The sequence below is a fragment of the Panulirus ornatus genome, chromosome 9 (genome assembly GCF_036320965.1).
Source record: "Panulirus ornatus isolate Po-2019 chromosome 9, ASM3632096v1, whole genome shotgun sequence".
Classification (NCBI taxonomy): domain Eukaryota; kingdom Metazoa; phylum Arthropoda; class Malacostraca; order Decapoda; family Palinuridae; genus Panulirus; species Panulirus ornatus.
Window position 1 is genome coordinate 6,641,387 of NC_092232.1, and position 12,371 is coordinate 6,653,757.

General features: G+C 45.4%; 1 protein-coding gene across 1 annotated transcript in view; it reads right to left on the reverse strand.

The window, feature by feature from the left end:
• The window catches only part of Vinc (vinculin), a 319,106-nt gene that overhangs the window by 189,825 nt on the left and 116,910 nt on the right, over positions 1 to 12,371 (reverse strand). Inside the window, exon 2 of the mRNA XM_071664595.1 lies at positions 11,524 to 11,631. Within this exon, the coding sequence (XP_071520696.1) occupies positions 11,524 to 11,631 (108 nt within the window). The remainder of the gene's footprint in view (positions 1 to 11,523; positions 11,632 to 12,371) is intronic.

Below are 12,371 nucleotides of genomic sequence, written 5' to 3' on the forward strand. Positions count from 1 at the left end.
TAGTGTATAGACAGGTCTGGTGAATGAGGAGGGGCTGCTGTATGAGTATGAAAGGATCCGAACTATGAAGGGAGCCAGTTGGGGCAGAACGCGCGAGGATTGACACAATACAACACATTCTCTCAGAAGAACAATTCTATTCTAAGCAGCCAACCAAGCCACGGAAACACTTCGTTCACTAATCTTCAGAAATACAAGACGAGACAGAATAAGTTAATCATCATAAAAATCAACCAGAGAAAAAAATATCGTTTCACCGGGAACTTAAATCTCTTAGGTCTAACAGATTTCCTAGAAGTCTTCAAGTAATGACTCTCTTAAGGAAAGTGATTGGCCAAAGCCGGTGACGTCCCGGTAAAACGTATTACGAACACGAGACAAAATTGCTTCCCCGGATCGTACCAGAAGAGCGAGTCAGAACATGATTCACGCTGGATTACAGACCTTATCACTCAGACCACTTGTGGCAGGCAGGGTTGGGGGCTGCCGCAGGGGTGAAGACAATGATACTGGTTTATAAGTCTTAACTTGCTGCAAGACGTGACGCTGGGAACAACTTTCTAATGAGGTGGTGCTTTCACTTCTCCCCCTCTCCCTTCTCCCATCGCCAACCCCCCTCTTTCTCTCTCTCTTTTTTACCAGGGTGGTTAGAGAAGCGGAAGAGGAGGTGGGACAGGAGAGGAGATGATTTGAAATGGAAGAGAAGGCTGGAGAGTGAAGAGGAACATATAAATGAGCCCAAGAGGAAAAGATCCTCGCCCGGCTCTCCCCTCTCTTCCCTCATCTGGAAAATAATACAGGAGGGGAGGATTTCCATTCCTCCCCCGCTCCCAATCTCTCAGTCGCCTTCTAAGACAGGCAGGAGGTACGTGGGCACTATTCTTCCTCCCCTTATCCCTGAGGATACATCCTGCTTATTTCTCTCGCTAAATATTTCAATGCTGGACGAGACCTCCTCCCCACTCTACCTCACTGGTGTTGAGGCTTTATGTGTCTCCCACTGTGAAGACGCTTTTTCCAGCATGTCATTCACCTCCTCGCACATCCTCACATCGTCCTCTATACAGCTCTTCCCCCTCAGCATCTCTTAGCCTGATTAGCTGCTCTTTAACTGACAATTTACCCGTGATGGCTTCATGGAACAGTTCTGGGTCATCCCCTGCCTTGTAAACAATATTCACTTCCCAAAGTTTCTCAGTTCCGTTTTCCTTATCTTGCTATTTTCGTTTCTTGCTCTCTTACACCTTCCAAATGTTGGCCTGGTGGCTGGCTGGCAGGCAGGCCAGGTGCCGTTTGCATCTTCATCATCTTCACGGAACATCGCTGAGCTCCTTTCGCCATTTGACATCTTTTACTGAACGTCACCTTTTCTAGCCTTGCCTCCGTGCTTGAGACCTGGGGTACCTATGTTCCTCCTCCTCCTCCTCCTTCCTGGATATCTTCACAGAACTTCCCCAATACACAATGCCCCCATTTCCTCCTGGCGAGTTAACTCCCATTACCCAGCATACGTGACCATACAGACGGTCGAGTTCTGTACGGCTTCCAAGTTCATATTTCCTACGTGACTTGGTGTTTCATCGCTGCTCTTCTTAACCTCTCCATTTACCAGATAATCAAATTCCAGCATTACATGATCACTGCCTGCAACTGGCGTATTATATCCGATACTCTCACAATCCATGCGACGGTGGGTGAGGACAAGATATGATAATGATGGTATTTCAATCCCCCTCATCACAGCATGTTCAGTGACATCCTGGTACAGGAGATTTCCCTCAGAACACTTTTAAGAACTTGTGTTTCTATGACTGTGTCTGGTCACCATGGGAATGCAACCATCGCTAGTAATCGACCATCTCTGACATGTCCGTGTCATACCGCTTCAAGCACCATTCGGACTTTTCCTTCATTACTGAAATGATATATTTGCTCTGGGTCCTTAAATGTACTTGATTCATTATATATAATCAATACCTCTCGACATTTATTTCCTACTGTTACGATTCCCACACATATAAACACGGAAGGTGTGAAGCAATCATCTGGTACTGGAGTGAGGCACCATCACACCTTACGGGGCACCCACCATATCATACGGAGCACCACCACACCTAGCGGGGTACCACCACACCTTACGGGGCACCACCATATCCTTACGGGGCACCAGCACATCTTACGGGGCACTACCACACCTCAAGGGGCACCATCAAACCTCATGGGGCACCACCACCATCACGCTTCCATCTCTGACTCTCCTCCACACTGCCTCCACCTCTCTACCACTGTACTCTCCCGTCTACCCCCTGACAGTAACCCAACTATCAAACAAGTTCACAACAGTCCCACACCTCTGACGATCACAGCTGACGAAACTGAAAAGCTCTTCCTGCCTTCAACTGATCTCTTATTTTTCACCTTAAATGACTTTTGGACATATGCCTTACTCAGTTCCCCTACAAAGCATTTCATATTGATTGTCTGATAAATCTACGTAATGAGTTGACCTACTGTGGGTCCCAGATGGATGAAACCTTTTCTCTGTGCGTGCTTATTGCACCTTCAATTTCTGTGGTAGTCTTCCACAGTCTTGGGTGTCTGTTGCGCCAACAGACAATCATTTTCGAGTGAGTCAGGGAACTAGGCCTTTCAGTAACTTATATCTCAGTAAAAAGCCTCAGGTCTCAGTCGTTTCCAGTAGTTCGAATTCCACACAATGCCAATTCTTGAACCGTAAACGATCGTTATCTCACTTCCTGACACCGCCATTTCACCCGTCTTCAGAGATCTCGTCTTGTGGCACCGTAGAATCCAGCCTTCCTCCTTTTTCTTCTTTCAGGACATAACTCTGATTTTTTTTGTTTACTTAAGGTATGGTTGACAATAACCCCCAATTTTCTCATGAATTACCCCCCTTAATTCGGAGGAACTGAAAGTGATGCGTCTTAAAGAGCAATTTATTATAAATGGCCCATCATGAGGATTTCTTCATACCATCTTGCAGTATCTCGGGACCTTCTGATGATCAGATTCCTCCTTCTTATTCTGGTGTCATCAGCAAAGGATGACATGAGATCGTGGCGTCTGCTTATGCCAGGTATACGACGAGGGCGAGGACCAGCAGAGCTGCGAGTGCAGTCGTCTCCTGTAGAGCAGAGCTTCGTATCGCAACAGAGGCGCTGAAGATCATGGAACATACAAAACGCCAAGTGAACGGTTCGTTCAGCACTAGATGGTCAACCTCTCCAGCCTTCCAGTTATTCCCATATGATGCAGCCTCTGCGCTGTGGCCTCAATGGTCACTCCTGTCGAAGGAATTTTACTGTCTTTGTGTGTGTGTGTGTGTGTGTGTGTGTGTGTGTGTGTGTGTGTCTGTGTCTGTGTGTGTGTGTGTGTGTGTACTATCCCGTCGGGGGGCAGTCTCTCTCTCTCTCTCTCTCTCTCTCTCTCTCTCTCTCTCTCTCTCTCTCTCTCTCTCTCTCTCTCTCTCTCTCTCTCCCTCCTTACCGCACGCAGCCATGGAGCAACTTAAAGGAGGGCAAGGCTTTCCTCGTCCTGAAAAAAGAAAAGCCATCTGATGTGTCGTTGTCGCCCCGGGTTGCGCTGTCGATGGTTCTGATCCCACGAAGTCAAGTCCAACTTGAAAAATCTTACGACTCGTGTGCCGAAGTTTTGATGACGTCTGATGTCAGTGTTTTTGGCCAGTAAGTTTTGCTTCTTTTCCTTTTTGAACGAGCAGTAATATCTTCTTTTTCGTCTTTTCGTAAGTGTGGAGAAGGAGCGTGTTGGCTTTTGGATGAGACTTATGCCAGAGTCCGAATTTTTTTTCTCTCTAAATCTTTAAAAGCTCGAGTTAATGGTGTTTTGCGTCTCTTTAGAAAGAAGGAGTTTGGAAGGGGGTCCCCAAAGTCTGGTTTTGAGAGAGGGTGTCTCGCCCTGTTCTGGGAGAGACCCAGGGTGCATGAGAGAGAGAGAGAGAGAGAGAGAGAGAGAGAGAGAGAGAGAGAGAGAGAGAGAGAGAGAGAGAGAGAGAGAGAGAGAGAGGGACGAGTTTTTCGAGTTGTTTGGATCGTATATCTTCAGGGTGATATTTTTGGTGCTCGACAGAACGCTTGATTTATATTGTTTCCTCAACGTCTGTCACACACACACACACACACGCGCGTCTCCCAGCCATATCTGGTGTGTGTGTCCTTCTCTACTCAGAGATTTTGCTTGTCCTTGATTCGAATTTTGTATGAGATGAATATTTTGTTTTTTTACCTTACCAACAGCTCTCTCCTTTTTTTCTTCTCTTCGTCACTTTCTTCTTCTTCTTCTCCTGCGTCTTCTTCTCCGACACCATCCTCTTCTTCGTTGTCTTCGTCTTCCTCTTAATCTTAGTGAGTCTCATATAACACTTCGTGTGTTTGGTTCGATGTTTTCCATTTCTTCTGACAGGTTTGTTTTTCTTTCTGGAGTGGGCTGTCGCTTTTTCTAGGTCTTCGCCTCGTTTCCCCTTCCTGTACCGGACCTTTTTTGGTTTTCTTTGTCACTGGCACGAATGTGGTGCGTATTTGAAGAGATTCTGTATCAGCCATTTGACAAAATCCTTATATTTTTCACAGGGGAGATGCACACTCTCACACTCCTCACTGCTCAATTATTCCCACCTCACATTGCTCAATGCTCAGTTCTTCCCGCCTCACACTGCTCGGTATACAGTTCTTCCCGCCTCACACTGCTCGGTGTACAGTTCTTCCCGCCTCACACTGCTCAGTGTACAGTTTCCCGCCTCACACTGCTCGGTGTACAGTTCTTCCCGCCTCACACTGTTCGCTGTTCAGATAAAGTGTTGTTAATCTTGGGATCCGAATGCCTCGGGTGTTCTCTTTTTGTGCATATAAAACCTTTGGATGTCAGAGGTAGTATTTAAAAGTCTTTTATGCCTGTCGTGCCAGAAGGTTCTTATTTCCGAAGGTATGATGGGAACCATACCTTCTAAGATTTTCCAAGTATTAATAATAATATACCTTTCCCGTCTGCACTCCAGGGAGTACAGCCTCGTTGTGTCAGCCGTTCCCAGTAATCTAGCTCCTTTACCACATCAATACGGGCTGTGGAAGATCTATGAACACTTTCTAATTCCACAATTTCGCCAGCCTTGCCGCTATGCAGGGTGATATTAGGACACACCAATATTCAATTCGTGAAACAATTAGAGACTTGAATAATATCACCACCAGCTTTTTCTTCCATTTGTCTTGAAGGTTCGCAGGATCCAGCCTCCCATCCTTCTCCAGGAGGCAACTGTTGTTTTGTTGTATTCACTGAAGGTTACGTCTTTAGACATCATTACTTCAGGGTCTTTCATATCATTCAACTCGTTTATGATAGCCGTCTCCATCTGTCCGATATTCTGTATGTAGTGTTTTCGATTTCTTCGTCTTCCCCATAACGGGGGAATTGAAATTTATCCTTAATGAAAAGCATGTTGTGTTCAATTGCCCAGTTAAAGACTTCGTAGATGTCTCTTTGTATCCTTTCAGCATCCTGTATTCATGTGATTTGCATACTGAATCTTCTATCATCAAAGGAAGATACGAAACTTTGTCTCGTGCTTTCGTCAATGCCAGATATTAGAATGAGGAACAGGAGGGGTGCAAGTACAGCTCCTTGGAGGACTGATCTTTTTACCGTGGAGGCACTGGAAATGGCATGGTTCACATGTTGTGACCTGTTCGATAAAAAACTGTATATCCATTCCCTATTTTCCCAGTGACTCCCATCTTTCGTAATTAATGTGGTATGACGCCACAGTCACATTCGTCAAATGCTTTCGCAAAGTCTGCATAAATCACATCAGTAATCTGTTCTTCCACAGCTTTACCCTATCATAATGGTCAAGCAACTGAAACAGGCGAGATATTCCCGTCCTGAGACCATTTAGTCTTCGGGTCATAAACGCAGTCAATTTGCTTCTTAAAGACTCCTTCCAGGATTTAAATAATGTGCCATGTTACTGCTATCGGTCTACAGTTGTCTGGGACTGCTTTGCTCCCACCTATGTCGGGTGGGGCGGCGCGTGTCAGTTTCACACTCTCGGAATCATGCCAGAATCTACACAATCTACAAGGCGTTTTACATTCCTTTATGACGACTGGGGCCTGGGGCTGAGTGCAAGAGCATGCTCTTACTGGCTTTCTCAGAGTCCTGGGTTGAGGAGGTAATATCTGCTAATGTGCAGACTTGGGGAAATTACTGTTTAGGTAGAGGTCTATACAATCTCGCCCATCCACTGGCAGTCGTCTGTAAAAATACCTCCTGTTTTTGGTGGGTCAATGGAGTTTGTGGTCCTGGCTTTGAGTTTTGCATTCGAATAAAAGTCCTTCGGGCTATTTCTCTGACCTGTGTTTCATATGACATTTTCAGTTTACATGTCCGGTGAGTCATTTGATAGGTTTCCTTTCCCTTGCTGGGTGAGCTGTGGCTTCTATTGAAGGTCTGCCATTCTTTTTCGCCTCCTGTAAAGTGCTCGTCTTTCTCGTTCCACCGAAAGAGCTGCGAACACTGTGTTTGTTTCGGTCCAAAGGAATTTTTGTTGTCTGTGCAACTGAAATTCCTGTGAGATAATATATATATATATATATATATATATATATATATATATATATATATATATATATATATATATATATATATGGTAAACATGTGATTGTTAAAAACATATGTTTTGGACAATCACATGTTTACCAAATGGCGTCCTAGCTTCGTCTCTTCGATGTATATCAACTGACTTTTATTTCTCTCTTGTGTCTCCCCTGATGATGTGATTATTACACGAAAGTGCTCTTGGGAACTTATCGTGTTTCATTTTCCCCGTGGACTCATAGGAATATACTGATCACGCGCAAAATTGTGATCCTTTCTAATATATATATATATATATATATATATATATATATATATATATATATATATATATATATATATATTTATATCTATATATATATATATATTTATGGATCTGGAGAAGGCATATGATAGAGTTGATAGAGATGCTCTGTGGAAGGTATTAAGAATATATGGTGTGGGAGGAAAGTTGTTAGAAGCAGTGAAAAGTTTTTATCGAGGATGTAAGGCATGTGTACGTGTGGGAAGAGAGGAAAGTGATTGGTTCTCAGTGAATGTAGGTTTGCGGCAGGGGTGTGTGATGTCTCCATGGTTGTTTAATTTGTTTATGGATGGGGTTGTTAGGGAGGTAAATGCAAGAGTTTTGGAAAGAGGGGCAAGTATGAAGTCTGTTGGGGATGAGAGAGCTTGGGAAGTGAGTCAGTTGTTGTTCGCTGATGATACAGCGCTGGTGGCTGATTCATGTGAGAAACTGCAGAAGCTGGTGACTGAGTTTGGTAAAGTGTGTGGAAGAAGAAAGTTAAGAGTAAATGTGAATAAGAGCAAGGTTATTAGGTACAGTAGGGTTGAGGGTCAAGTCAATTGGGAGGTGAGTTTGAATGGAGAAAAACTGGAGGAAGTGAAGTGTTTTAGATATCTGGGAGTGGATCTGGCAGCGGATGGAACCATGGAAGCGGAAGTGGATCATAGGATGGGGGAGGGGGCGAAAATTCTGGGGGCCTTGAAGAATGTGTGGAAGTCGAGAACATTATCTCGGAAAGCAAAAATGGGTATGTTTGAAGGAATAGTGGTTCCAACAATGTTGTATGGTTGCGAGGCGTGGGCTATGGATAGAGTTGTGCGCAGGAGGATAGATGTGCTGGAAATGAGATGTTTGAGGACAATGTGTGGTGTGAGGTGGTTTGATCGAGTGAGTAACGTAAGGGTAAGAGAGATGTGTGGAAATAAAAAGAGCGTGGTTGAGAGAGCAGAAGAGGGTGTTTTAAAATGGTTTGGGCACATGGAGAGAATGAGTGAGGAAAGATTGACCAAGAGGATATATGTGTCGGAGGTGGAGGGAACGAGGAGAAGAGGGAGACCAAATTGGAGGTGGAAAGATGGAGTGAAAAAGATTTTGTGTGATCGGGGCCTGAACATGCAGGAGGGTGAAAGGAGGGCAAGGAATAGAGTGAATTGGAGCGATGTGGTATACCGGGGTTGACGTGCTGTCAGTGGATTGAATCAAGGCATGTGAAGCGTCTGGGGTAAACCATGGAAAGCTGTGTAGGTATGTATATTTGCGTGTGTGGACGTATGTATATACATGTGTATGGGGGGGGGGGGGGTGTTGGGCCATTTCTTTCGTCTGTTTCCTTGTGCTACCTCGCAAACGCGGGAGACAGCGACAAAGTAAAAAAATATATATATATATATATATATATATATATATATATATATATATATATATATATATATATATCATGACCGAGTTGTTGTGAGAATATTCTCAAAAAGATCTCTGTTATCAAGTCCTGTTGTGACTCTCGTGGTGGCTGACTCCCTCCTGTGTCTGAATGCCAGCTCTCGACTCCACCACCTTCTCCCAGAGGTAAGCGAGGGCCATATTCTTTTCATAGTCGTTCTCCCTCTTTTTCTTCGCTTGCTCCCATGTGAATGTACCCTAAAAAAAAAAGGTTTTTGTTCGTATAAGTATAGTTTTTTTTCTGGACTGGAGTAGTCTTGCCACGTATAGTACAAGCCTTATATGTACTGGTTGAAACATCTTTCCACTCGTGATGGTTTCCACGTCTGTGAACCCATCCCAGGGGCGGAATCTGTTGCCTTCTTTAGGCACGGGGTAAGACAATGTCTTCCGGCTTTGCGAAATCTACGGCGTCTTAGCCTAGCTCAAGCCAGCAGCAGCCTGGACACCAGTCCGGACTGTAAGGATGGGTATACAGAAGACTCCCCAAGATTATACCAGGCAATCACCAAGTGTAATAATATCTACCACACCTCACATACCTGTATGCCCAATACACAGTATCTATATACTCGTATACATATGTATTCCCAGTCTTCATAAGCGCTGTGTCAAAGGCCTTCATACTCTCTCTCTCTCTCTCTCTCTCTCTCTCTCTCTCTCTCTCTCTCTCTCTCTCTCTCTCTCACAATGTATATTTGCTCCGTGAATACACCAGACCTCCTGGCACGTCAGATGTGCATACTTTGAAGTTTCTCATTAAGAGAGTTTCCAGTCAGTACATTTGATCCTCACTATTTAGTCTTTCTCCTGTATGCTTTGCCAATCTCTCTCTGTCATTGGTACTCTGATGTCTCCTCTCTGTGATGCTCTCCATTTCTCATCTACTCAATTTCATATCTATTACCTCTATGGACGTTTGTGATGTGTCACCCTCCAGTAACGTCTTACAATCCACGTGAATCGGGGGAAAACGTATCTCCTCACTCCTCAAGGACAACACGTCAACATTCAGCTGATTCCCATTTGTTTCAGGATCGTAAAGCAAGTCTCTTGTCCTCGCTTGCGAAGTAGCTGTCATGGGCAGTGCCCCTGGCCCTTGTCCACGTTTTCCATGGTCTCCTGATGGAGTGGCAGTGGTGGCGGTGGCGGCGGCAGCAGGCTCGCCAGCCACGGCCCAGCCCGGGCCCGGATCTCCCGCGCTGCCAGCCGACTCATTGGCTCCCACTCTCACGTCCGGCATTTAAAATGTCACCACCGGTGATTCCATTCACACTTCTACCTGCTCCGTCTCGACGCTGACGAATGAAATTCGGCCTTACGATCATGAGAACGAAGAGTGTTTTCCCCTCAGTCCATTTCCCTGTCACCAGCATATTTCCCGCCTTGTGATCATGAGAAAAATGGGTGTTTTTGTTAAGTATCACTATTCATTTCGGTGTTCACAGTATAATTTCGGCCTTATGGCCATATACGCGGAGGGTGGTTTTCTTAACTTTTCGCAAATGCCAACGATCGTTTCGTTGTTAAACGTATATTTTCGGTCTTATGATCATAAACATTAAGGGTTGCTTTCCGTATGCGTCACCGCTCGTTCCGTTGTCACAGCAGCAAAAAAATTTCGCCTTTATGAGTACAAGAAGGAAGGGTGTTTTTCCCCATGGCCACCAGCAGCGGGAACAGCAACCCGGATCACATGCACCATTAGCGCATTCGAAGTCTCGGCTAACATCCAGCATCAAAACCTTGACAACAACAGCTGCATTAATACAACAATGATATGTGGACCGTGTAATACATTACTGTATAACTCATCGACCTTACCCACAACAAAACACATCATTACAATGCTGTACACATACAATTCTATAATTTTCTAAGTACACTTGCAGATATATACCTTCTGCTGCCTTCATAATATTTAACAAAATAACATATAATAAAATGCTCGTAAATATACTTACCTTTAACGACATCTAGGCTGAAATGTCAACACCATCTATTCTTACATCATTTTTCTACAGCTGGGCAGTATATCTGCTACTACAGATAGTGTAGTGGGTGGCGTGTGGGATGGGTGGCAGCCACCATGGTAGTGTAGTGTAGTAGGTGGCGTGTGGGATGAATGGCAGCCACCAAGATAGTGTAGTGTAGTGGGTGGCGTGTGGGATGGGTGGCAGCCACACCGGTAGCTAACTAGAGTAGTGGGTGGTGTGTAGGATGGGTGGCAGCCACCAAGACAGCTGGTGTAGTGGGTGGTGTGCGTGATGGGTGACAGCCAAAAAAAAGGTAGCTACAGTATTGGCTGGTGAGTGGGAAGGGTGGGTGAGTGGGATGGGTGGTTCCCATCCCTTATGTCATCCTTCGTCCATCTCTATCATCCTCCCTCTCCTCTTTTCTTCTCCCTCCCGCTTCATCCTTGTTCCTATTCCCTTCCTTCTCTTTCACCTTCTCATCTCCTTTGCTATCAATTTCCAGTACCATCTTCACAGTTTGCCCACCTGGTTATTTAATCATCTGGCTGCGTATCTACGTGTGTGTGTGTGTGTGTGTGTGTGTGTGTGTGTGTGTGTGTGTGTGTGTGTGTGTGTCTGTATGTATACCTATCTATCTCCCAAGCCTCTGTTAAGGGGGGTCTCTGTGGAAGAAGTGCCTCTTTCAGGGACCACTATGGACGAATCACCTTTTTTAAGAGGCCCACTGTGGACGAAGACACTACTTTTAAGGATACTCTATGGACAAAGCCCCTCCTTTTGAGGACCTACTTTGGACGAAGGCCCTCTTTTAGAGGACCCACCGTCGGTGAAGACCCTCCTTCAGAGAACCCACTGTCGACGAGGACCCTATTCTAAATGACCTACTGTGGAAGAAGACCCTTTTAGAGGACCTTCAGTGGTCGAAGACTCTTTTAGAGGACACTCTATGGACAAAGACCCTCTTACAGAGGACCCACAGAGTGAACAAAGACCCTCTTTCCGAGGACTTACTACGGTGGAAGACCCTCTTTTCGAGGACTCAGTGTGGACGAAGACCCTGTTTTCGAGGACGTACTATGGATGAAGACCCTCTTTTCCAGGACCCACTGTGGGTGAGGACACCAGAGGACCCGTTGTGGACGAGGAACCCCTCCTCTGTGCCCCGACCCACGACTTGGGACGAGCGTGACTTACCTTGACGAGGTTGACGACGGCCTTGGAGACGGCCATGACGGGCTTCTCCAGGTCGGGCATGGCGTTGCCATCTTCGGCCTCCTCGTGCAAGATCACCAGTCGCGACACCTGCAGGAGAGAGACCCCGGGAGACGGTGGTTAATATGTGGAATGATTTACAGACCAGAGCAGCTGAGACCATCACCACACATAAATGTATGACACTTGAATATTTCAGCATAGGTCAGCATCATAATGTACTGGGGAACATTTCAGCATAGGTCAGCATCATAATGTATTGGGGAACATTTCAGCATAGGTCACGCATCATAATGCACTGGGGAACATTTCAGCATAGGTCAGCATCATAATGTACTAGGGAACATTTCAGCATAGGTCAGCATCATAATGCACTGGGGGACATGTCAGCATAGGTCAGCATCATAATGTACTGGGGAACATGTCAGCATAGGTCAGCATCATAATGTACTGGGGGACATTTCAGCATAGGTCAGCATCATAATGTACTGGGGAACATTTCAGCATAGATCAGCATCATAATGCACTGGGGGACATTTCAGCATAGGTCAGCATCATAATGTACTGGGGACATTCAGCATAGGTCCCCAACCTGGGGAACATTTCAGCATAGGTCACGCATCATAATGCACTGGGGGACATTTCAGCATAGGTCAGCATTATAATGCACTGGGGGACATTTCAGCATAGGTCAGCATCATAATGCACTGGGGGACATTTCAGCATAGGTCAGCATCATAATGTACTGGGGAACATTTCAGCATAGGTCAGCATCATAATGCACTGGGGGACATTTCAGCATAGGTCAGCATCATAATGTACTGGGGAAC